Here is a 27,860-nt window from a genome sequence, read left to right as displayed (position 1 = left end):
GTACTGCAACCCACACTCTTTTTTGTGATCTGGGAATTAGGAAGACAACACATTTAACCTTTTGCCTATGTTGTCACCTTTATCAGGTGGTCAAGAATAAACGCTATTCATATAAAGTACACTTCTGTTAATTAGACATAAGTCTGTAAAAAATGTGCTTGTTTTTTTTTTCAAATGTTATTGAAATTCCATATGACAGAGAGGATGGTGCATATTATAGAGACACATTGGAGACACAGTTAACCGTCCTTTATTGTCTGCATTAAGGTGTGTATAACTTATAGAAGCTGAAAAGTTCAAGGGAGTCAGAGAATTGACGAAGAAATCTCATTGATCAACTCCAGAAATATATTTTTAAGCCATTTTAAGACTTTTCTTTTTGCATTTTTAGATTTTTTGTTTTTTCTTCCTTAACTTTTTTTCTTGTTTTTTTTTCTCAGCACAGCCATATGATGACTACTTTGTTATGGCACAAATGGTACTTTTGAATAACCTTGTTCATTTAACCATATAATTCACTGAACAAATTGTAAAACATTCCAAGTGCAGTGAAATCTAATATATAAAGCTGAATGTGTGTGTATGTATGTATGTATGTATGTATGTATGTATGTCCGGGATTGGCATCTGCACCGTCGCAGCTACAGCCAAAAAATTTTGCACAGTCACACGTCTGGACCCTGAGAGCATCATAGGCTATGTTGTGAGGTGAAATTTTAACCCCGTGCTTTCCAATTCACCAAACAATTTTGCCCCCATCTACATAATGGGGAAAAAGTGAAAGGAAAAGTGTTGGAGGCGTCGCAGCTACAGCCACAAAATTTTGTACAGTCACACGTCTGGACCCCGAGAGCGTCATAGGCTATGTTGTGAGGTGAAATTTTAACCCCGCGCTTTCCAATTCATCAAACAATTTTGCCCCTATCTACATAATGGGAAAAAATGAAAGGAAAAGTGTAGGAGGCAAATTGACAGCTGCCAGATGTGAACAAGGGGGACTTAAAGAATGAGAGAATGGCGCCAAAGAGTATATACTGTACAGTTGCTAAGGTGGGGCCCCGACATGGGATACTCACCACACACGGGGATATGAACACACACACAAAATGCGCCACACACTACCACGTGCTTGAACACATATTACCCTCAGCACACATTTTACCACAAATACACCAACTTCGCCACATAAAAGTCGAAACACAAAAGTCGCCACTCAAAACTCGCCACCTGGACCCGTTGAAGCGCCTTGCGCGAAACGGCCGTGGTCCTTACCGGTTCCCCGCACCCTCTCCTGTTCACGTCCTGCCGCCTCTCCATATGTACCTGATTGCTGTTCGTAGCAAATAAAGGACTTCATCACAGCATCTCCAGGGGTGAGTGCCATACTTTCTTTTCTGATATACCGTCAGTGAAGCCTTTGGTCCTTTGTAGATTGTTCTGTGAGCACCACCCCGAGCTGTTTTTTCTTGATAGTGCTGCAGCCGACGCTGCCAACGCTTTTCCACACACATGTGAAAAATTGTGGTTCTAGTGCCGCACGGCTACCATTCTTTGGTTTGGTTCTGGTTGCAGATATATACTATATACAGTGGAGATGACACACAGGTATATACTATATACAGGAGGAGATGACATACAGGTATATACTATATATAGAAGGAGATGACATTCAGGTATATACTGAGGTGATGAGGTGAAAATGAGAGGTGTGAGTGCAAAATGAAAGGAGTGAGGAAAATAGTGGAGTGATCAGAAAATGACAGATGTGAGGTTGAAATGACAAGTGTTAGGGGGGAATGAGAGGAGTGAGGGGGGAATGAGAGGAGTGAGGTGGAAAATAAGAGGAGTGAGGGGAAAAATGAGGTGTAAGGGAGAAAATGAGAGGCGTGATGGGAAAATAAGATAAGTGAGGTGCTAACCACAGATATTTACTATGCCCAGGCAACGCCGGGCTCTTCAGCTAGTGATGAAAATAAAATCTGCCATTATTTGGGGGGTTTTGATTTTTTGACGTTCATTGACTAATAAAAATGACCAGGCAGCATAACTCTGTACAATAAGGCTGTGTTCAAATACGGCATTTTTTTTTTGGCGGTGTTGTTATTCTTCAGAAAAGAAGCTGTGTTTTATGGTACTGGTAAAAGCTATCAGATTTCATAAATCTCAAGTGCATGTGTTTTTTCCCTGTATGAATTTAAGAAATGCAAAAATTTTTAACCTCTCCCCCCCCCCCCCGAAGGTGGTTTGCATATTAATGACCAGGCCAAATTTTACAATTCTGACCACTATGACTTTATGTGGTCATAATTCTGGAACACTTCAACGGATCCCGGTGATTCTGAGATTGGTTTTTCATGACATATTGTACTTCATGGTAGTGGTAAAATTTCTTTGATATGTCTAAGGGGTATCGTTTCTCCTTATGGAGAGTAACATACCAGCTGGCTTGTCAAGGTAAGGATACTTATTTGCCGTGCAATGCTCCTCTGGGAAATTAAATTTGCAAATTGCCTCTTCTGAGAAAAAGAGGACTTAAACTCTATAGCGCCACCTGTTGGAAGTAGCGATCCTACAAGTCACAATCAACCCTTTAACAAGTCGTGCAATATGACTTAGAATATAAACCAAATCAGTATCTCAATTCGCAGAAACGGTGTTTCGGGCTTTTGGCCCTCGTCAGTGCGAAGCATGAGAACTGATTTGGCTAGGTGAGAGGCTCTGGACTGGGGTCAAGGGGTAATGTTTCTCCTTATGGAGAGTGACATACCAGCTGGCTTGTCAAGGTAAGGAGGCTTATTCGCTGTGCAGTGCTCCTCTGAAATTAAATATGCAAATTGCCTCTTCTGAGAAAAAGAGGACTTAAACTCTATAGCGCCACCTGTTGGAGAGCCCCTGGTGTGCCTAAATATAACAATGGTGGGAGCTGATGGATTGCTCCCTGACACTCAAAGGTTAAATGTATTTGATCCTCATGTATGTGATAAAGGTATTACACCCACTGGGGCTGCAGTTAGCTGGGACAGGGTTAACTGTAGTGGAACGCTCAGTTTGGGAGGGGGAACTAAGTGTTAGTGGCAAGTTCAGAAAGTGACAGTCAGTCAGTGTGAGGGCAGCAGTGAGTAACGTAGCAGTACTGAGGCTTCTAGGAACAGTGTGAGCCTAATTCTCGGGGCAGTGGATTGCCGCAAATACCCTTCTGTGTGATTTGATCTAGTGGTTTGAGGCAACCTCGAGATGGACGTCGGGGACCAGAGGCACACTCAGCCTGTGAAGCTACCGGGAAAGAAGGACTCAGACTACATGGGGCAGAAGGTATTGCAATCCAGATATACTGCTAGAGGTGAGGAGTTAGGAAAGCTAGACATAGGGACATGCCATCTATACCGAGAACAAAGGCTGAAGTTGTATCCGATAACTGTGTGAAAGATGACAACCCATTGGGCCTTATCCTTTGAATCTGCTTGTACAGACTGCCATTCACAAAGTAAAAGTTTGTTTTTTATGAACCACGTGTCTCCTGAGTTAATTGCTGCCCTGGTTCCAGAAGAAGGATTCCTGGAGTCATAAGAAGCCTACAGGCCAGAAATAAGTGGAAAGCACCACATACTCAGCAGCACACTGGGACTGAGACACTCCTGGTCTGTAGAATGCCAAAGCGAGTGGGGACCAAAGCTCACCCACGACTACCTCACTTGGGCTTCTTACATTTTGCGTAGTCAGCAGGATGCGATTACCTCACGTGAAGAAAGCGGGGAAAATATGGTTTATGGCGCAGATGAAAGAGTGGTGGAATACATGCAGCCCAAGATGGCTGCACGAAGCATGGATTCCAAGATGGCGACTGCGGCAGTGAAGAGAAGCGCCGCCTATCGTGGGTGTGCATGGCGCCCGAGAGCGCAAAAAGATGTTCAGACCCCCCGAGTGACTGCCTAAAGAATGATGGTCCCAGTGGTCAGAGGTCAGCCTGAAATAGGATATACATTCTGGAGGTAGGTGTGATGCAGTGTGAGGTGTAGCGCGATATGTGAGAAAATGCGCTGGAAGGGTCCACGTCTAAAGGCGGAGCAGCTGGGAGTGTAGTGTGACGCAGCGGTCATGCCAGTAGTTTGGCCTTGGAAGAGGTGGAGTCAGGCACACATGAAGGCATTCTGCACCATTTTTCCTGTGACAAGCGAGAGGCGAGACCCGCAGCAGGAGGATCTCACAGAAAATGGCACACAGTTGTCAGAACTCGTGCGGGTTGTACAGCAGTCGATGAGGAAGAGCTGGTGGAAATCATCACCCCCAGGGCCGCAACAAGCAGCCAGCATGCAGATGGACCCGTAGAAGCGCTGTTTCAAGCGCGAAACGGCCGTCGTCTCCTCCTGCACACTCCTCTCACTGCCCTGTTTCCCTGAGCCATGAAGATGTTTTTTCCACACATTTGAATAAAGGAACTTCTGACTACAGGACCGTTGAGTGCTGCCGCATTTGTTCTATGATTTGCTATGACTTGATTTCTCATTTTAATGCGAGCACCTCCGTCTATGTATTGGATTACCACTGACTGAAAGTCTCCATTTAGCGTCTTTTTGGATAATGCAGCTGTGCAGCTCACTTTTTCTTTTTGTTTCATTAGATACTGACAACTAGATAGCGGAACAGAGATAGATTTATTGAATGTGAGTAAAGTGCCTAAGTGCAAAATTGCATACATATTCACATAAAAATAAAAAAATTATACACACCTTAATGCCCAATCCCCGATGCCCTAATCTAGAAATAATGTAAAATAATTAACCAACACATACTCCCCTATCTGCTGTAGTCCAGGAGTCCCACGGCGATCTCACATGTAGAACAGTCACATCGACTGCTCTACCCGACCGCCGGCGATACACTGACAGGAGGTAATCGCTCCCGCAGTGTATCACTGAGCTGCCGTGAGAGTTCACCATAGTTCATCAGCTCCGGTGCTCTCACTTACGGCATCACTGCTTGAGAACTTTCCCATGCAACAGTGATGCCGTAAGGGAGATCACTGGAGCTGATCAGCTGATGAACTCCAGTAAACTCTCTCATGGCAGCTCAGTGATACACTGCGGGAGCAATTACCTTCTGTCAGTGTACCGACGGCTGTCTTTGAGAGCAGTCACATCACTGAGCTGCTGTATTTTCCAAGCACGCGTTATTGCATGTCAAAAACTGTACGTACCTTGCCCTGGGTTGTTACCAACCCAAGCTGTGACAATGCATGTATACTTATCAAACATGACATAGAATAAACAACGCATAGAATAAATTATACTTTCAATATATTTCCATTTTTGTATAATTTAAAAAAAACTGAAATATCTTAATCCACATATTTTTTCTCTTGTTGTGTTATAATTTACTAATGTCCAGGTCTGGGAATTTTAACTACAACTCCAAGCAGCAGTCCTATGGCCCATGACACTGCAGAGTCATTTAGTGACACTGCCACAGGTAAATGAGACATATTAACTTGAGGTATTTATATGGTATATTTGATAACACACAATTTACTATGCATGTTCTCTCTGTTTATAGTTACATGGAGAGGAAGTCAACCTTCTTCAGAGAGAGATTTGATCACAACAGTATTTTTACAGCCGTGGAGGAAAAGTTAGTTATTTTCTTTTTACCTTTTTTCCTAATATTTATATCCTTTGCTATCAAATTAAACATAGTAAAGAAATATCTACACACCTCTATAATATTAGAAACCTAAGAGACATGCACATTTATTCCATATATTTTAATTTTTATTGGGATACTTACAAACCTTTACCAATATCACCAGTCCAACAATTGATACTTTTCATGCAGAAATGATTCTGAAATATTCCAGGACATGCGATGGAAATCTGGGAGCTGTGGATAAGGTCCCATACAGTGGGTACAGAAAGTATTCAGACGCCTTTAAATTTTTCACACTTTGTTTCATTGCAGCCATTTGGTAAATTCTAAAAAGTTCATTTTTTTCACATTAATGTACACTCTGCACCCCATCTTGACTGAAAAAAACAGAAATGTAGTAATTTTTGCTATTTTATTAAAAAAGAAAAACTGAAAGATCACATGGTCATAAGTATTCAGACCCTTGAGTTGCTCAATTGGGTTTAGGTCATGGCTCTGGATGGGCCAGTCAAGAATGGTCACAGAGTTGTTCAGAAGCCACTCTTGTTATTTAAGCTGTGTGTTTAGGGTCATTGTCTTGTTGGAAGGTGAACGGCAGAAATTCTGTTGTAACCTTGGCCAGATCTGTGCCTTGACACAATTCTGTCTCTGAGCTCCTTGGCAAGTTCCTTTGACCTCATGATGTGAGGTCTTAGGCTGGTTTCACATTTGCGTTTTTTGCCGCTGCGTTTTAGCGCAAAAAACGCATGCTTTTTTTTCTATACTTAACATTAAAAACGCATGCGTTTTTTGCATGCGTTTTGCCGTGTTTTGACGACGCATGCTTAGTTTCTATGCTTGCGTTTTGTTGCAGAAATGCAACATGTAGTAATTTCTAGCGGCGTTTTTTTGCCACAAAAATACACATGCTGTCTATGTAAATGCATGCGTTTTTAAGCACATGCGTTTGCATGCGTTTTTAAACGCATGCGTTTCAATAGAAAAACACAAGAATACACACTGATAAGCCACCCCCCAACCCTAACCCCAACCCTAACCCTAAAGGGATCCTAACCCTAACTCTAACCCTAACCATAACCATAGGGATCCTAACCCTAACCCTAACCATAACCCTAACCCTAAGGGTTAGGGTTAGGATCCCTAGGGTTAGGATCCCTAGGGTTAGGGTTAGGGTCCCTAGGGTTAGGGTTAGGATCCCTAGGGTTAGGGTTAGGATCCCTTAGGGTTAGGATCCCTAGAGTTAGAGTTAGGGTTAAGGTCCCTAGGGTTAGGGTTAGGATCCCTAGGGTTACTAGGGATCCTAACCCTAACCCTAGCTAATTATGTTTATAGTGGGTTTTCTAGTTGATTTTGATGATTGGCAGCTGTCACACACTTCTCATCATGAGTTTCAAAAACGGAAACGCAGGAAAAAACGCATGTAAATGCGTCAAAACGCCGCGTTTGTTTTAACACATGCAAAAATGCATGCGTCTAAAAAACGCAGCGTTTGCACGCATTTACATGCGTTTTTTTCACCACATGCGTTTGCGTTTAAAACGCTGCATTTTTAAATGCAAATGTGAAACCAGCCTTATATAGACAGGTGTGTACCTTTCCACATTAAGTCCTATCAGTTTAATTAAACCCAGCTGGCTTCCAATGAAGGAGTAGAACCATCTCAAGAAGGATCACAAAGAAATGGACAGCATGTGACTTAAATATGAGTGTCTTAGCAAAGGGTCTGAATACTTACGACCATGTGATATTTTAGTTTTAGATTAGTTTTATGATAATTCGGAGAGGAAGGGCTAGTCATGAACACACACAGCAGAGAGGAGAGAGAGAGGTCTGAAACACTTAGGAGAAGCAAGGTACTGCTGGGAAATTTAGTTTTAGAAGATGAGAATAGGACCGTCCATTCAGCTATGTGAAATACTTATTGTCACCATATTTACATTGTGGTACAATGTAGGCTAAATATGAAAAGGTTTTGTCCAAACTGGTAGCCTTCAGATGTGCCCATGATGATGTAATTTTCTACAATGTAGTTTTTCAGAACTCAAACTCTGCAACTCCAGTGCACCAGCTCTTCCACTTGAGCTATTCAGCTCTCTAGACAGTTCTTTGCCAGTCCAGATACCACTACCTGTATTGTTTCTGATAGGCTTGATCTTGTGATTTCCTGATTGAACACCCTATATAAACGAGCCCCCTCCCAACCAGAGACCATAATACCAGCTGACCCTGGTACCATAGAGGATAGCTGGAAGTGATGACTCTGCTCACATGCATTGTTCTTCCACAGTCGTAGGCATGTCCCACCTGTTGCAGTCTCCTCACGGATCTTCTCTGCTTGACCGTCGTTGGAAGTCTCTCAGGATTAGACTTAAGTGGACCAGGCCTCGGCTCTTGAAGGGCGACATCTGGTCTCTTGAGCTTTACTGGCGTGGTGCACGGATGATAATGTGTGCAAACTGTAAAGCGCTGCGGAGTATGTTAGCGCTATAAGGGCCTTGTCAGGCGATGGCCGACACCTTGCTGTCATAGGCTTTCTGTTGAGGCCAGTGTAGGCCTCAGCAACATCCCTGGAGCCAAATCTGTCTGCGATTTGGTACACAGGGCTTTAATATCCAGGAAGTCCTTCCTGTGAGTCACCTGATCAGGTCCAGCACACAAAGTCGCTCCCCCTGCAAATATTCCAGCACCATTCGGTTCCGCTTGATTTTGCCTGGCCTGCTGATGGCAGTCTCTCCTCATTAATGGCACATCCTGCAAAGGCTTTTCAGGGATTTCACTGCTTCTTGTTAAACTGACACGCCTGTGGACCGACTTCTGATTTCCCTACTGACTATGCTACCACCCTGTCATCCCACTAGTGATTGTAATAGTAAAACCTCCAATCCAGTCCAGATCATAACATAATTAGATTATTTGTTTTAAAGCAGAATTTTCAATGTTTAGAGATATATGCAACTGTTTGATCCATACATAAAATACACTGAAGCATGTCGACCCTTGCATTTAGGGACAACAGATCAATTATCATGTAAGAAAGCATTTCTAATGGAGTCTCCTTTGGTTTGAATAAACTTCTTTGTAATTACTATAAATCAATTTAAACAGACCTCAATTTCACGAGACAAAGAAGCCAATTACCTACATAAAATAGTAGCAATTTAAAGGAGGCAATACCTCTTTCATACACCCAACTAAACTTCTTTAAAGAAATAAAGGAAAAATAAAGGCAGATTATTGCTTTTCAGAAGAAAATAATATCCAATGCAATCAGAAAATGATGCAAGGTTGCATTTTCATAATTTTAATTGAAGTAATAAACCACAAATGTAAAATAATTGTTCAATACTAATTGTTCTACATAAAAGAAAATAAGCAGTCTTATTTAGGTAAAAACTGTTAGCTTTGTATTAAAAAAAAACCAACATATTTTGTTACATTAATTGTTCTTCCCTTTTACCCACCAGGTGGCAGTATTAGACTAGTAAATGGAAATAGCAGCTGCCAAGGAAGAGTGGAAGTGCTTTATCAGAATACTTGGGGTACTGTATGTGATGATGACTGGGATTACAACAACGCACAGGTGGTTTGCAAGCAGATGGGTTGTGGTCCTGCCATTGTGGCTACAACTCTTAGTTATTTTGGCTATGGCAGTGGTCCCATCCTCCTTGATAATGTAGATTGTGTTGGTACTGAGAAAGATCTAATCGAATGCTTCAACCTAGGTTGGGGGCAGCATAATTGTGGACATCATGAAGATGCTGGTGTAATTTGTCAAGGTGAATATGTTTTACCTGATTCATAAGCCAACTGTATAACCAAAAGGCAACGTGAATGTAGCCTATTATGTTGTGTTTTCTCCATGGTGTCATGGTTAGTGATGAGCGAGTATACTCGTTGCTCTGGTTTTCCCGAGCACGCTTAGGTGATCTCCAAGTATTTTTATGTGCTCAGAGATTTAGTTTTTGTTGCCCCAGCTGAATGATTTACAGCTGCTAGCCAGCCTGAGTACATGTGGGGGTTGCCTGGTTGCTAGGGAATCCCCACATGTATTAAAACTGTGTAGCAGATGTAGATCATTCAGCTGAGGCGATGAAAACTAAATCTCTGAGCACTTACAAATACTCGGAGATCACCCGAGCAACGAGCATACTCGCTCATCACTAGTCATGGTGTTTCAGGGCCAGATCTGTGAAGTTCCGACATAAAAACTATGACACTTTTAAAACAAAGAAAGTAACTCTGGAGCACACAGTACCGCACTAATAAGTGAACTACTCTACATTCTTGCATTTCTCTATGTACGAGTTTCATTATAAAAGTGTAAAATGGCTTAAAGCACCACTCCAGCGTTTTATTTCAGTCTTGGAGTGGTGCTACTAAACTAAATTCCCTTACCCTAGTCTTGTACTTACCAGCCACCATCTTCAGCTCTTCCCTGCACTGCTCTAGTCCCGATCCGCCATCTCCTAACCACGACTTCTGACTGACCAGAAGTCAGAGGTAACAGTCACAAGTTCTCAATGTAAGGGCAGAGACAGACTGCCATATTTAACGTGCGAGAATCGCATCGTAAACCTTGTACTGGCTGTTGGCTCTCCTGACCTGAGCTTGACAGCTGCATCGTAATCCATCACACTCTCTTGGGCTAGTTTCACATTTGCATTAAAAAATGCAGCGTTAAAAACGCATCCACAGGTGGTGAAAACAACGCATGTAAATGCGTTCAAACGCTGTGTTTTTTAGACGCATGCGTTTTCGTATGCAGTAAAAAAAGCTGCGTTTTGACGCGTTTACATGCGTTTTTTACCGCGTTTGCATTTTTTAAAAGCATGATGAGAAATTTCACAAGAGAAAAATCAAGATCCAGACACCGCCAATGGGACTACAGAGGGCGTGTGACATGACTCTGTGGACCAAAATATGGAAAAATTGTAGCTATCAAAATGTGGTAACGCAAAAAAATATTTTTTGGAATAAAAAGCGTCTTTAGTGTGTGACAGCTGCCAATCATAAAAATCAACTAGAAAACCCACTATAAATGGAAATGGCTAGGGTTAGGGTTAGGGTTTGGATCCCTAGGGTTAGGGTTAGGTTTTGGATCACTAGGGTTAGGGTTAGGGTTAGGGTTTGGATCCCTTTATCACCTTGATGGGTTAGGGTTAGGGTTTGGATCCCTAGGGTTAGGGTTAGGGTTTGGATCCCTAGGGTTAGGGTTAGGGTTTGGATCCCTTTATCACCTTGATGGGTTAGAGTTAGCGCTAGGGTTTGGATCCCTTTATCACCTTGATGGGTTAGGGTTAGGGTTAGGGTCCGGGTTAAGGTCCCTTTATCACCTTGATGGGTTAGGGTTAGGGTTTGGATCCCTTTATCACCTTGATGGGTTAGGGTTAGGGTTTGGATCCCTTTATCACCTTGATGGTGGGGGGTGGCTTATCAGTGTGTTAAAAAACGCAACCAAACGCATGTGCTTAAAAACGCATGCGTTTACATAGACATCAATACGTTTTTTGCGGCAAAAAAACATCTCTAGAAATTATTACATGTTGCATTTCCGCAACAAAATGCAAGCATAGAAATGACGCATGCGTCGGCAAACGCGGCAAAACGCATACAAAAAAAAGCATGCTTTTTTAATGTTAAATATAGGGAAAAAAACGCAGCGTGTTAGGAGTCGAGTTTCCTCTGCTGCACAGGAGGAATCTCGATCCGTGTCTGCTGCGGTCTCCCATTCTGCATCGGCCGCAGTGGGGTCTGCTCAGCGGAGGCATCGCTCCCAGCGTCTTGCTGGGACTGATTCTGTGCAGAGGGTTACTACTGCCTTTTCTGGCTCTCCTGTTGTACCCTGCACTGATCTGCAGCGAGCAGGCTTCTCTGGGACTAAGTCCTTATTTTCACACACTGAGCATGCCCAGGGCAAGATCTCCCGTTGGATATCAAGGGTCACATGCTCAGGTACTGCAGCACATTCCATTGGTCCTCCAGGAAGGTCCTGAAAGGGCAAAACTTCGGTAGCAGCTTACTGTGCTGCAACTATATAAACTGCGCATGACCGCACGGCCATGCGCTAGTATTGTCTTGATAATATGTGTGTGTGTTGTGAGTGAAAGTCGCTCTTTAAAATACCCTCCCTATTGGATGACTGTTCGCGGAAGGTGTATGTTTGCTATCTAGCGCCTGACTTATCCAACAGCACGTTACACACATAACAGCGTCTAGTTGCTGTGACCGCCTGTACGGCGCCGTGCGCTTCCTCTGCGCTTTCCTTACCCAAGCCTGGGTGATTAGTGGCGTCCGTCAGTGCGGCACTGCATGCACTCTCGTGCCTTTATATACTATTTTAATAGTTTCCTTACACACCCAGTTGCGGTGTTGTGCCAGCAAGTGGTCTAATTGGACTTCAATCCTGTGTTGGGATTGTGTTCGCTGACTTCTTGCTCGCGCTCTATGTGCGGTACCGCGGTCCTGTGACTCAACAGGATCGCTTCCTTCACGCAGGGTGAAGTTAACCCGTGCGTGTATACTTATAGTACCGCCATATAGTCCGTCTTACTAGCAGCTGCGTTTTTACCTGCACGGTGGACCTCGGACTGCGAACGCACCTAGTTTCATATCATCTATACTTGGTGCGTTCCGCCAGTCCTTAACACAGCGTCAGCGTTAAAACGCAGCGGCAAAAAACGCAAATGTGCAACCAGCCTTGCTCAGGACAGGAGAGGTGCCAGCCAGTCAGTGCAGTGCGATGCGGTTCTCGCACGAAAAATACGACAGTCTGTCTCTGCCCTAAGTCTGAGAACGGCTCTCTGGCTTTCAGACTCACACTGAGCTATTATGACCTCTGGCTTGCCCAGCAAACACTGGAGCGATTCAGCAGGTCACAAACTGCTTGAGACTGACCATAGCAGCAGAGCTGCGTCAATAAAAGATGAAGACAGAGGCTGGTAAGTATAAGACTAAATGCAGGGAACTTAGATTAGTGACACCACTCCAGTGCTGCAGTAGAAAACTCAACAGGAGTGTGGTTTTAAAAGAGTTTTACCAAGGTAAAAATTGCATCTCATCTAGAAGATCTTGGAAGAATAATGCACTTCAGAAATCGTATTCAATACCAGAAATGTACCATTTTATTTACATTAGGCATACCTTTGTAACCCAATCATTGGTCTTCTAATTTGCTTCAAATCGCATTGTTCATCAGCACCCTTCGCCTGCTATAGCTGAGCATGCATTCATGATATCTGTTAGTATTCAGACAGAGAGCACACATGTGTAAGGAAGTGGAGGTACTGCCCACAACTGGTCTTGAAGATATGATGTTAGTATGTAATGCATTGCATAGTTTTAAATGTGATTTAGTCTGTTTAGTAATTTGCATGCTCTTAGTTGGGTATAGTTAGAGTTAATAGTTGGGACTAGCCCAGAATGGGAGGTCCAGAGACAGATTCATGGTAGTGAATCAGATAGGGCCTAACATTTAGTAGTGAAAGACCTAAGGTGTAATAGCTTGCAGAATTGCATGTTAAAAAGTGTGTTGTATGATAAGGAAGAAATCAGATAATACGTCCTAAGGACCAGAAAATGTTAAGAGACATTTAACAGATTGAAATCCAGGCCAGGGAGGCCAATTAAATGCTACAGAACTTTTCCCAAGGGGGAGTAGAAGGCCCATTTAAAGAGGATTGAAAGCAGTGAAAGAATAGTGTCAGCAGGATGCTAGTGAACAGTGGTCTATGGTGAAAGGAAGCTCAATTGTCTATATTCAAAGGAAGCTATTGTTGACATATTGGGACCTAAATTCTCCTACGGAAAGCAACGGACTTTCTAGTGAGGAGTTGTACCAAAGTACCTCAAACAGTGTGGTCCTCAGTCAGTTGGGAACTGAAAGTAGCTGTGAGCAGCCATAGCATTACGCCTCAACCCATGCGGCCCTCACAAGGGAGGATGATGTCTCGAATAATCGGTTTCTGGATTATCATGAGGTGCAAGAGTATAACGTGCAAGGAAGATGAAGCATTATTAAATGCAACCGAGAAGTACCCATGTCTGCCTAATGTAATAGAAACATTTGTGAAGAATTGTGCCCATTATCTGATATACATAGTTCTTTTCAAGTTCATGGTCAGTAAAAGAAGTCTATTTATGGACTTTGGTCTCCCTCACTCGTCGCTGTAACATTTGGTCCTAGCCTGCCAAGTAGAACAGCAGCATATGGTCTTTAGAGGTGTTACGCCCAGGTAACAAGAACATACAGCTAGCAAGGACCCCCATTTTCATGTAGCGTGGTGGGGTGTGGAAAACAATATTTCGCCCATGGCCACCACCCTGCAACATGCTACATATAGGCTCTTACTGGCAGGGGCGTTCTAATTTGGTTAAAGCTATTTAGAATACTAGTTATAAGGCAACATAGGTAAGGCCTCATTCAGACATCAACTTTTTTTTCACGTGAGAAAAAAGGACCGAGTTCCATCAATGATTTTAATAAGATTTTTATCAGTGGGTCATCCAAGTTTTGTTAAAGTTTGGTCGGATTTTCATCAGTTTTTTTTCGAATGTGAATTTTTTTCCCACCTTCCTCTATTTGTGAAAACTGTCTGTGATGGCATCTGAGTGCTGTCCAATGTTTTTCACAGAGTCATAGACTTACATTGTCAAGTTTGATCCGACAGTTGGATTATTCTCTGTGAGTTTGCATGAACAACTCAGTCCGCTAAAAATCATAGACACGTGAACAGCCCCGCAGTCTATCATAGGTACGAGTGCTATGTGTGAAAAACACAAATAGCACTTTACACAAAATACCTGACATCTGAATGAGCCCTAAGCCTGACATAGAAAAAGGGTGCATTTCCCTTTAGATAAGATCCATTTTTATTGTAATAAAACCCATTTAAAAGTGTTCTATTTAAAAGGAATGTGTCATAAAGAAAAATATAAATTGGAAAAAATATTAATGCCTTAATTTTTTTTTTAAATATTGAATTATTTAAAAAGTTTTGATATGTTCAACTTTTAAACTCTGGGGGAGCAGCTGTTAAAATCTTTCATGAAAACCTAGTGTGCGGCTAGTTCAGATTACAACTGTAGTAAAAGTGGGCGGGATCTGCTCATGTGTGTGATGTCACTTCTCCTCCCCTTCTGGGCATTTGCAAAAAGATCACTATAATGTGATACTGACATGTGAACAGTGTCACTGAAGTCTGTTGTCAGCGTTGATTCTGACTTTTCTGCTAAGTGAAATGAAAATTAAAATGGTGTCCATTCCCCACAGTGCAGTATGAAAATGCAACACAATTCCTCAATTTTTGTGGAGATTTTATTAACATTCACTGCATGATAAAAATGATAATTTTTTTAAATATATTGTTGAGCAAAAGATCAGAAGTTAAAAAAATTAAAATATAGAAAAAAATTTGTTTTGTGGCACCATTTTCTAAAACCCGTTTATTTGCCCATCGATGGAGAGATGTGAGGGTTTTTTTTATTTTGTGTGATGAGCTGATGCTTTTATTGATACGTGCAGTGGGGGAAATAAGTATTTGATCCCTTGCTGATTTTGTAAGTTTGCCCACTGACAAAGACATGAACAGTCTATAATTTGTTAAGGAGGTGGGGTGACCGAAAAAAATACATTCTGCCTTTTTGATTATATTTCTGTCTATAGCATATACCATAAAATTACATTTTGATAGTGGACTTATAAATGCGGTGATAGAAAGTATTTTCAGTTTTTTAATTTATTTGTAAAGAAGAACTCCCATTAATATTTGTATTCCTGCAACCTGTGTAAAATTGTAAGTACTGTAGTGAAATGTATTGATTTACTCACATAGCGCCATCTTCACTTTGTTCACAGCTCTGCTCCGGTCCTCTCAGTCATGATGGTGATTGAGACCAGTTGGATCACACTGCAGTTTGTGTGCTTATATTGTAAAAGTGTCTTCCAGCTGTGAGGATAACTATATAGTCTAGCATTAGCAACCACAGCCCTGAACCTTCTCTCACCACCGCTGTCCAGACTTCCTGTCACTACACACCGCTGAACACTGAGCAATTGGGGGGATATCGTAGTTCAGTGCAGAGTACTGGCAGGGGCGGATTATAATAGGGTCAATCTGGGCGGTAGCCCAGGGCCCAGTGGTGTGGGGGGGCCCTGGGCTACCGCTCAGATTGCCCGCCGCCATCAGGGCATTACTGCCCGTGCCCTGACTGGCGTATCATTTATGGGCCCGTTGGGCAGAGAGGGGGCCTGCATTGGGCCCCATCTCATCTGCTCACTGGGCCCCTACCGGCGCTGCGGCAGTTTCACCTATTGACGTGCGGACGCGCGCCTGCATGTCAATAGTTAACAACAGCCGCCAGCCAATTGGAGGCTGGCAACTGAATTCGGCCGCAGGCGCAGTGCACACGTCGCCGGTGTCTGACGTCATTGTCGAGTGCGCACTGCTGGAGGGAGCTTGCCACGTGGAGCGCAGGTCAGGTGAGGAGAGCTCGTTTTTTTTTTGCTAACGGCAATCCAGGGGGCCCGGGCAGGCCAGAATGCTGGACACTGTCTGGGGGCAATATGCTGGAGGACACACTGGGGTAGATGATTGCTGGACACACTGGCGGCAATGCTGGAGACACTGGGGCAATGCTGGACACACTGTCTGGGGCAATGCTGGACACACTGGGGGCACAGATGCTGGACACACTGGGGGCAGAGATGCTGGACACACTGGGGGGCAGAGATGCTGGACACACTGGGGGGCAGAGATGCTGGACACACTGGGGGGCAGAGATGCTGGACACACTGGGGGCAGAGATGCTGGACACACTGAGGGCAGGACTGGAGACATGGGCAGAATGTAGATACGGGGGCATAATTGGAGACATGGGGCAGAATGAAAGACATAGGGCAGGATTGGAGACAAATCAGGCAGGATCATGGGGCAGGATGGATACAATGGAGACTGATGGAGCAGGATGGGAAGATCATATGGTGCAGGATGGATTCTCATGAGGGCAGGATGGGAGAACATATGGCTGAAGCCAGGAATGAGATACACGGGGCCAGGATGGGGGATATTATTACCATAGGGGCTAATTAAGGGATATTATTACTAAAGTGATGTATTTACTTAATTTTTTGAGTATACTGTTTTAAATGGGGGAGGGCGGTCCTGTTACTGTGTAGAGTGACACTATGTTGCCTCTTTTTCTTCATGTGGTGTAATGTAGAAGTTGGGAAAAATTAAGTAATGTGTTCTACAAGCGGAGCTTGAGATAACTGTTATTTCCTGCAGAGACGAGTCCTGGCTGGATGAAGTAATGGCGGTCTGTGTTGGATGAAAGATGAAGGACTTCACCTAGAGACGTCACTGGTGAGTCAGTGTGACCTATACACTGACACTATACACTGTATACTATATACTGAACTGAAGGGTAAATTGACTAGATCAATGGATGTTTGACAGGTTATAGTTTAACACAGCAACTATTTTTCTGGAATAATCTGTTTCAGGTATATGATGACCCCGTCGCATGACCCCGTCACATGACTGGGTGGCCCACAGTGTCTGAACAGCCCGGGGCCCTGGCTATCCTTAATCCACTCCTGAGTATTGAGCTACAAAAAATGCTACCTGGTTCCCCAGACATCTTTGTGCTGGGCAGCCCAGGGTGTGTGCTGAGTTTACAGCAGAGGAGGCCACAGTTTAGGAGATACAGTCACTCACTACCCACAGTTTTGTATGGCCAGAAAGTGCTGTATTTGCGATATGTAAATGTCATGCTCAGACACTTGCACAAAAGCAAATAAAAATGGCAGCCCCAGTGGCTGCAGATAAGAAAATGTTAAAAATATAAATGTTAAAACAGTACATTTTATCTTGTTTTATAAAAAAAATGTGATTATCATCAAAACTTATGAATAAAAAAACCATTTTGAGACATTCCCTTAAATGAATCTTCTTTACATTCTTAAATAAATGCGCTTTGGTTGGAGCACACTTCAATAATGTCGTGTCCAGATTATGAATAGCACAATATGCTGCATATTTCTATTACTAACCTTGAATGTTGCCATTATTATTCTATTAAGAAATAACAATATATTACATTTCTTAGGTGTGAGAGACTCCGAATTGTTTTTCAAAGGAAGCAGCTTTGATGTGACCACTAAATTAGCAACACCTCCAAAAGATGGTATGTATGGCCTAAGACTCAATGGAATCTCTTAAGAGTTGATAAAATTGATTTTCAGGACCCTGGTCAGTACTCCTACAGAACTCTGTCACAGCTGGACCAGATCACAGTGTACTTGCTATTACTTGACACAATTCTCCGTGCCTCTACTGATTTGTAGGTCCTGCAACTTTATGACAATTGTAGACATTCCACTCTGCAGTGTGTAACAAATTCCAAAGTGCTCACTGGACATCATTGTTGAGTGAAGTAGTTTCCAGCTTCCCCTCTCATGTGATTTGTGTCATGATGTCCAGGTTAACAAGTAGACAGAATCATGCCATATAAATAGAATGGACGAGAGGGTAAGGTGACCCAAGGCAAAAATGTGGCCTCAATTTGGTAGGAGGAAGTAGTGGCCCTTGCACAATATGTGAGATGCAACCTTTAAGGAGACAATTCGAAGAGACCGGTTAATGAAAGAATATGATTGGAGCACCTAGCCCCTTCCCACAAAAAAGGCATACTATGTTGTACTTATTGGAGGGTTCTAATTGCCATAGGACATAATAGTATCTCTAGTGGATGGCACAGCCATATGGCCTGGTGAAAGAGCTAAGATAAAAGAAGGCCCAGATCTATTCACCACTTAGGCACTGCAGTCAATAGCACCCATAGCATGTCACATTTGACAGAAGCATATGGTTCCTTTGGTTAGTCCACTGTGGTAGAGGGTCCATGGGTTCTGAAGACAGCTGGGATACAGCATGTTTAATATTGGCAGAATTGTACTGCAGGGTGCATTTCTGTAGCTTAAAATGGTAGCCATAAAACCTAAAACTTGTTCTGTAAAAAAGCCTTCAAACAGCTTTGTGAATTGAAAAACAAAAATTGATGGCTCTTAGAATGCATTGATGAAAATCGATCAAAAGATCTCATGTAGAACACTAAAAAATGTCTATGTTGGGAAGGCCTAAAATAGGGCAAGTCTTCAAATGGTAAACAAAGTCTCCATTTTAAAGAATTTCAGCTTTATTTTTGCTGATATAAAGTATTATAGAATTGGTAATTTGATCTGAAATTACTTATTACTGCAGTAGATCTGAACCCAAGGACCCATCTTATCCAAATTGATATCTATATCCAACATTACGAACCCTAATCAAGAGTTTCAAGTTCACGTACCCAGTTGACCAGATTGGTTTTATTTAAAATGGTTTACCTAAAAAAAAATACTTTTCTAAATGTAATATGTTTAAAAAGCTTGTCCAGAACTAGCAAATGCATGAACTATTGACTGGATAGCTCATCAGAATCAGATTGTAGCTGTTCCAACATCAATTGCACTTGTCAGCTTTTATCTGTTTTAGCAATTGTAAACAATGTACAGAGTTAGAATAGCATGGCTCCATACATTGTTTAATGTCCATTCCTGGGTACTGCCGCTTATTTCCTATTCAAGTTAATTCACCCCCCACTGATTGAATATTCATGACCTATCCTATAGAAGGATAATATTTTAGTCCTGGTCAACTCCATTCAAATGTTAAAAATTGCTTTTTTGTGCCAACTACATTATTTAAATAACCCAACATTCTATAAACTTCTGGGTAATGAATCTCAACATATACAAGGCCTCTGTCTAAAAGAAGTTAGTTTTTCAAATATAGGCACAAAGAAGCCACTTTTATGTACAGATAACTGTCAAAGATCTGATTTATCCAAAGGACATTAATAGTTAATAAAGGGAACTGTTACTAGACTTTTACTACCCCATCTCCGAGTAGGAAAGCGTAAGGCCAGAAACCATGATTACAGTGATGTACAGTGGCATGAAAAAGTTTGGGCACCCTTGGTCAAAATTACTGTTATTGTGAACAATTAAGGAAATTGAAGATGAAATGATCCCTAAAAAGCCTAAGGTTAAAGATGACACATTTCCCTTTGTATTTTAGGCAATATTATATATATATTGTTTTTTCATTTTAAAAATTACAAAAAGGAAAATCGGCTCATGCAAAAGTTTGAAATTTGGGCACACTTGGAGATTTGAGCACTCCGATAACGTTACCAACTTTTCAGACCTTAGACTGTGAGGGTTATGGTTTGCTCATTATCATCTTTAGGAAAGGCCAGATGACTCAAATTTCACAGCTTGATCAAAACCAAGTGTCCTCTAACTTTGTGCCAAAAAACAGCAGCAATGGGTTCTTCTAAACAGATGCTTAGCACTCTAAAAATGAAAATGGTGGAGGCCCAGAAGGCAAGTGAAGGCTGAGTAGATGGCAAAGCATTTTCAAGTTAAAACTTCCTCAGTTTGAAATGTAATTAAAAATGGCAGTTAACAGGAAAAGTGGAGGTCAAAATAAGGTCTGGAAGAACAAGCAAAATTTCAGTGACAGCTGCTCGTAGAATTGCTAGAGAGGCAAATCAGAACGTGTTCTTGAATGCAAAAGACCTCCAGAAAGATTTAGCAGACTCTGGAGTTGTTATCTTCTTCTATTGTTCAGAGACACTTGCATAAATATGGCCTTACTGCAAAATTCATCAGAAGAAAACCTCTCCTGTGTCCTCACCACAAAGCTCAGCATGAGAAGTATGCAAGAGAACATCTAAACAAGCCTGATGCATTTTGGAAACAAGTGCCGTGTGGAGAAAAAAGGACATAGAATTTCAGGAAAAGAATCACTTATGCTTCGGGGTTGTGTTGCAGCCAATGGCATCGGGAACATTTCACAGGTAGAGAAGTATGGATTCAATAAAATTTTAACAAATGTGTGAAGCAAACATAACATCTGTAAAAAAGGCTGAAGTTGAAAAGCTTCTACAAATGAATAATGATCTTAAACACACGTCAAAATCCACATTAAACTACCTCAAAAGATGTGAGCTTAGGGTTTTAGAATGGCCCTCACAGTCCCCTAATCTGAACATCATTGAAAATCTGTGGCTAGACCTCAAAATAGCAGTGCACGTAAGGCGACCCAGGAATCTCAAAGAACTGAAAGAATTTTCCAAGAAGGAATGGATGAAAATCCCTCAAATGAGAATAGAAAGACTTTAGGCTGGCTACAAAAACTGTTTACAAGTTGTGATACTTTCAAAATGAGATGCTACTAGGTACGAACCATGCAGGATGCCCAAGCTTTTGCATTGGCCCATTTTCCATTTTATAATTTTTAAAATGAAAAAAAAAATGACAATATAATATTTTTTTGCCTAAAATACAAGGGAAATGTGTCATGTTTAACTTTAGGCCTTTTAGAGATCATTTAATCTTCAACTTGCTTAACTGTTCACAGTAACAGTTATTTTGACCAGGGGTGTCCAAACATTTACATGCTACTGTATATGGCAGCAGATTTATTAGTCCTCTAGTAATAATCTCCTGCTGATAAAAGCTACAGCAAGCAGCCAAGTAAATGACACATCGCTAGAATGAGGGTCTGTCTCTACATTACGCTGCTCTCTGATTAGGTGGCAAAAACCTGGTGATGGCTCCATATTAATAAATGGCCAAATTACAATAAAGGCACAATTGTTAATAGCAATGAAAATATATATTCTGTATACAGTTGACTATTGACCTATTCTTATAACCTAGTTGTTGAAGTGTTAGAATAAAGCTTTTTAAAACATTTAAGGAGCGTTGAACCATTAATTATCTTCTGACATGTCCGTGAGCTGTGACTCCCATCAATTCCAGAAAGTTTTCAGAACAATCTCCGATACAGAGCTTTATTGTGACATCTCTGAAGTGTCAGATGATAACCGAAGGTGAAATAGAAGTTTATAAAAATGTGCAACCATTAGAATTACAAAATACCATATTTTTCTCTGTGTTTCCAGGGTCTATCCGGTTAGTGAATGGAAGCCATCGATGTGAAGGGCGTTTGGAAATATTTTTTTTATTGCAGTGGGGAACTGTATGTGATGATGCATGGGACCTAAAGGCAGCAAAAGTGGTTTGCCGTTCTTTAGGCTGTGGAGCAGCCATGAAGGCATGGGGAGAAGCATGGTATGGACAGGGCACTGGCATAATATTCCTTGACAACGTCAAGTGTCAGGGAAATGAAAGTTCCCTATTGCAGTGCTCCTATATCCGCTGGAATGTCCATAATTGTGACCATTCTGAAGATGCTGGGGTCAAGTGTGGAATTTTGTAAACTCCATCTTCAGCCATACTGAACATATGTAAATGTATACATTATGTACATAATTCTGTATTGTCTCTTGACTGTATTTTTGCACTTTATTAACCCATTAAAACCAAAAATACATGATGGTAAATGGAAAAAAAATTACAATGAGAGAAATAGTTGTTTTTTTATTTAATAAAATACACATACTGCAGTTTGAAAATGACCTTTAAAAAGTAGCTCAGCTTTTTTTATTTAATTAATCTCCTGGCACCGCAACGTTTTTGCAGTAAACATAATTATGCTATTATGCCTCCTTCTATCCTAAGCACTATCCTTCAGTGCTGTTTCAATGTTCACGTTATTCTCTTTTAGTAGTTCCCTTCAACTGCTGATCAGCAAGGTCTATACACTATATTCAACCATTATAAGCTGTGAGACTCAGATGGAAAGTAACACAGACTGCTAAATATAAGTGTAGAAATCTTGCTGAGCAACAGATGAAAGCAGCTTTACAGGAACTATTGAAATAGCACTGCAGCCTGGTGTTTGGGAGAAAAGAAAAGAAGGTAATGAAATAAATTATAACAATTCATTACTTTGTAATGATTGAAGGGTAATTAAATACAAACAGTATGGTTGCTTTTTAAATTAAAGGATAGTCCAATTAGATGTAAAATAAGTAGTCTGCTAACCTGTGTTATTACACATGCAAATGATTCTTGATCCTAAAGACTTGAAGGTAATCCACAGCTGAAGTGGTATGTGCTAAAAGGTAAATTGCTAAAATCCGTATACATCTCTAAGTTTGTACTAAACTTGTAACATCAAGTCTAGCAGAGCAGTAAGTTCCAGTGGAAGCACTTGTTGATGCGTTTCAAAACCTCATTGGTTCCATTTTAATAGTAGGAACCATTGAGGTTCGAAAAACAAAACTAGTTTGAAACGCTCCAACCAGTGCTTAACCTGGGACCTTTTCGTTTGCGAGACAGGATATATGCATTCTTCAGTATCAAGGATTTAATAAATTGACATCTACTGCAGTGGATTATTTTCCTATCTAAGTTTTAGTCGTCTGTTTTAAGAGTTCACCTATGGAATGCTTCTTCCTTTGAAATGTAACACCTATATTCCTCTATTATTACATTTTTGTAGGGCAATCGAATAGGATAGTTATCACACTGTATGTATAAAATATTAGGCATATTCAAACCAAGGCTGTATGATGGAAAACGGAAGGAAAATTACAATATGATAAACAATAAGTGTCCTTTGATTTAATAATATACACACAATGTAGTTTGAAGTTAACCTTTAAAGGATTGTCCAATCTACATAACAGTTTTCAGGGCACTGAGATCAGCTACGGAATATTTCTTCCTTCAAATTCTGTTCTGACACATATAATGAAAAATTTGTATTCCTCTGTTATTGCAGTTTTTAGGGCAATCTAATAGGGCTAGTTATTATATAGGATACATCATTAATTAGGCCCAGTTTTAGATTTCTATGTTGTGAAAAGTGTCAGCACAAAATTGAAAACAAGCCACAAATCAAGGGATAATTTTGTTTGAGGCATCAATCATCTTAAAAGGGATGTCCAGTCTAAAATGATAAGTCTGCAGTCTCCGCACTGTGGCTCCAATTTCCCTTACTTGTGAATTCCTGGAAAACTGGATTCAAATGTATGTGCTGATGGGGCCACTGACTGTAATGATGCAGATGGTGTCACTGTATGCTCTGTATGAATCATTTACAGACATATCCACCTATATCAAAATGCTGTCAATAACCTTTTTGTTTCCCGCCTTAAATTGGCATATCTGGCAAAAAATGATGGCCAAATCAGCACACAGTAAGTCCTGACTGAGTCACTGATGTGAGAAGCAAACAAACTTGGTCTTATGTAAATAATCTTTACTATGGAACCTAATATCACAGAATCTAACTCTTATAAATCGAAACCAAATTGTTGTAAAATGTTATGGTCACCATAAAGTCTTACATTTCTTAAAATATGGATTTCTTCTGTGGTTATTGTTCGAGTTTTATCATATAAACTGAGAATATGGGCACAACTTTTTGCAGGGTGTTAGTCAACTTGTCTTGTCATATATTGTAAGTCAATGGTAGGCTGCATTAACCAGTAACATAGTTAGCAAGGCCAGAAAAAGACGTTTGTTCATTCAGTTCAGCCTATATTCCATCAGAATAAATCCCCAGATCTACGTCCTTCTAACGAAACTAATAACTGTAAGGCTGGGTTCACATTGCGTTTACAGCAGCCCGTTCAACACATATGGTAATGGGCTGCTGTAAACGCAAGTGCCGGTATGGCAGCACGCTAGCGCAGATAGAGCATCTGCTAGCTCTATCTGCGCTAGCGGTGACTGACCCGGAAACACTGCAGCCCACGTCTCGGGGTCCGTCACTCAATGACGGCACATTGCTAGCGCACGCCCATTGTGGGTGTGCGCTAGCGATGCATCTGACATTGGATTCAATGGCATTAATGGACTACGTTATGCCACGGTGTAACGTAGTCCGTCTAACGGGCGGGTTCAACGCAATGTGAACCTAGCCTAAGATACAATATCGTTACGCTCCAGGAAGACATCCAATCCTCTCTTGAACCCCTCGACTGAGTTCACCATCACCACCTCCTCAGGCAAGGAATTCCAGATTCTCACTGCCCTAACAGTAAAGAATCATCTTCCATGTTGGTGGAAAAAACCTTCTCTCCTCCAGATGCAGAGAATGCCCCCTTGTGACCGTCACCTTCCTTGGTATAAACAGATCCTCGGAGAGATATTTGTATTGTCCCCTTATATACTTATACATGGTTATTAGATCGCCCCTTAGTCGTCTTTTTTCTAGACTAAATAATCCTATTTTGCTAATCTCTCTGGGTACTGTAGTTTCCCATTCCCTTTATTAATTTTTTGTTGCCCTCCTTTATAATCGCTTTAATTCCATTATATCCCTCCTGAGCACTGGTGCCCAAAACTGTACACAGTACTCCATGTGCGGTCTAACCAGGGATTTGTAAAGAGGCAGTATAATGTTCTCATCATGTTTATCCAGACCCCTTTTTAGTGATTTTAAAGGTCTTGGACTAGGGATTTTATATAATTAAAAAAAATATGACTTGACTGATATTTCTTAGCTGATATGAAAACAATCTTAAATCTATAGACATTTGACTCAATATGTACTGATCACTAATGTTAGTTAAAACAAGATTTGACAGTTCAACCTCCCAGAGCAATGGGCTCCTTCCCTGTCCCTCAAGCTAGGAGGATCCTAGACTATCTCTGTTCCACAGATTAACTCTGATGGTGGAGATGATGGGGTCTCATATCTTACTGCGCTGCGGTCCTATATGCACGCTGATCTGTTTCCTCCCCTACCCTGGAAGATATGGGCAGAAGTGTATAGGATACCACAAACCTGACTGACAGGGGGAACAGACAGGGATGAAAGAAAACTAAAATCATACAAACACATTAACAAAACCACCGAGTGGAAATCAAGGAAACAGTAGGAGTGATAAACCAAATAAGAAAGAAGATTAGGATTAACACGCAATACCAAATCCACGTAGATATCTTTGCTAACAGCACCAAAAGACTGATGCCAATTCAGGATTCTACTTCACCACCAACCCAGGAAATTGTAAACTATCACCAGCAATTCCCTAGTGCAAGAGATGAGCATAAATATCTGAGAGGAGTGGCAAACACGACAGCTGAGACAATTCAGGACCGAGAACTCTAGGAGGTAGACAGAACTGATTAACCCGTGCAATAACAGATCAAGGAAGACCTGCACTTCGAAAAGGAAGGTGAATCATATAATACATGCAGGGGTTTGTATAACCAGATGCCGCAATCCTTTGGTCTCTCTTTGTTGAAGGTTTCCTGTGACAGTGATTCTGGTGATGTAATCATATACAGTATTGGTACTGGTGCCATATTCCTGTATTGGTTCTGGTGACACTCATGTGCTAATAGTACTGGTGCTTTATTCTGGTTCTGGTGATATACAGGCAGTGATTGTTGTTCAGCTGCTGTATTCATTTGCTTCTGATGGCTCTGGTGAAGTATTCACATAGTGATGATGTTTTCATCACTAGAACAATTATCACAATTATCACTACATCAATTTGAAAACAAAATCATAATCAGCACATAAATAGAACACCAGAGTCATCAATAGTACATGAATATGGCACCAGAGCCATCATCCATAAATAAATGTCACTAGAACAACCATCAGTGCATTAATACATCACCAGAACGGGCATCAGTACACGAATGTATCACCAAAAACACTATCAGTACACTATACATCACCAGAGCCATTAATATTACATGAATACATCATTAGCACCATGATCAGTACATGAATACCTTAAGTACTTGAACATAAGAACCAAGCTTTGGGCAAAATTGCAGACAAAAGGCCTGATAATATCAGTATACCATGTAGATAATTATTGCTGCAGAAACATATAATATGGAACAAGCAATTGCAGGTATATAAAATAAAGACAATGAAAGGAGAGGAGAAAAGGTGATTAAAGTGCCTGTGCAAATAGTGCCTGGGATTGGATAGCAGCAGGCAGTGTAAAATGAATCAGACAACGGTAATGACAAAGATAGTCAAGCCAGAGATAATTGTTATACAGATAACCTGTTGCTGAAAGAGATATTAATAAAATTAGTACTTGATGCAAGTAGGATTGTCCCTTGGATGTGTAGGGGAAACCTGTATGGAAAGTTTTAGGAGAAATTCAAAAGGTTTGATGCATTTGCCAGTTTTCATCAAATCAGGGAGTCAATCGATTGGAGACAAGGGCACACAAACAGGATCTCTTGGTGTACTGGCTTGTCTGACTTTCAGAAGCCCAGTCACAAGTTTTTATTACAAGCACAGAGATAAGAAAAGTGTGAATTACTTACTAAGACAGAAGATATTTATGTTGGGAATAACAAAATCGTAAATTATGGATTCTGTCAAAATTCCATTCTAACCAGATGACTATACTTTCAGAGACAAAAGAAGTGTTTAACACAGATACCTCTACAGCAGAGAGAACTCCCTCTGTTATTGCTTTTATGAATAACACTTATAAATCTAATACTGAAATTAAAATTATCTTTATTGGCATTAGATAAAAATATATAATAGAATAAAGTGAAATCAAACTTCTGGAACATACGAGGAATACGGGAGCATCAGGACACAAAGTGAATATCAGCACATAGGGTATTACACTACATAGTATCAGGAAAAAGAAAAAAAGATTTTCCATACAAAAAAAAAAATTGGACATGGAATCAATTCCAATTCATGAATATCATGCAAAGTGCATAGTGCATATATAAACAATTATCATGAACTGTTAAATTGGCTTTGCCTAGTCTCAATGAAAAAGTGGCAAGTGCGTAGACAAGGGAAAGGCTAATATGTAGCTCACAGTATTATGTGTAGTACAATACCTATAAAGTGCTGGATGTAAAGGTCCCCGCTGCCTCACGCTCTCACCCCGACAGCATAGTTTCATATAATGCTTCTTCCATGGAAGAAGCATCACTTCCATCACTTGCCACTTTCATTGAGACTAGGCAAAAGCCCATTTAGCAGTTAATGAAAATTGTTTACATCTGCATTATGTACTTTACATGATATTCATGAATTGGAATTGATTCCATGTCCCATTTTTTGTATGGAAAGTCTTTTTTCTTTTTCCTAATACTATGTATGTAGTCTGGTCAAGGTGTGTGTTGTGAATTCTGTTGTCGGGCTCCCTCCTGTGGTCATGAATGGTACTTCGGCTGGTTCTGTCCATGGACTTCCTCTGGTGGGTGTTTCTGAGTTTCCTTCCACAGGTGACGAGGTTAATTCGTTAGCTGG

The 27,860-nt window shown here is 41.1% G+C and overlaps 1 protein-coding gene across 1 annotated transcript in view; it reads left to right on the top strand.

The window, feature by feature from the left end:
• SSC4D (scavenger receptor cysteine rich family member with 4 domains) overlaps positions 1-21,968 on the top strand; it is a 253,266-nt gene extending 231,298 nt beyond the window's left edge. The window contains exons 6-9 of the mRNA XM_069759824.1: positions 5,386-5,466; positions 9,105-9,416; positions 17,746-17,823; positions 21,652-21,968. Coding sequence (XP_069615925.1) covers positions 5,386-5,466; positions 9,105-9,416; positions 17,746-17,823; positions 21,652-21,968 — 788 coding nt within the window. The remainder of the gene's footprint in view (positions 1-5,385; positions 5,467-9,104; positions 9,417-17,745; positions 17,824-21,651) is intronic.
• Positions 21,969-27,860: the final 5,892 nt, after the last annotated feature.

This window comes from Ranitomeya imitator, chromosome 3 (assembly GCF_032444005.1).
Source record: "Ranitomeya imitator isolate aRanImi1 chromosome 3, aRanImi1.pri, whole genome shotgun sequence".
Lineage (NCBI taxonomy): Eukaryota > Metazoa > Chordata > Amphibia > Anura > Dendrobatidae > Ranitomeya > Ranitomeya imitator.
The sequence above is the reverse complement of the archived record's forward strand: the minus strand, read 5'-3'. Positions and strand labels throughout refer to the sequence as shown.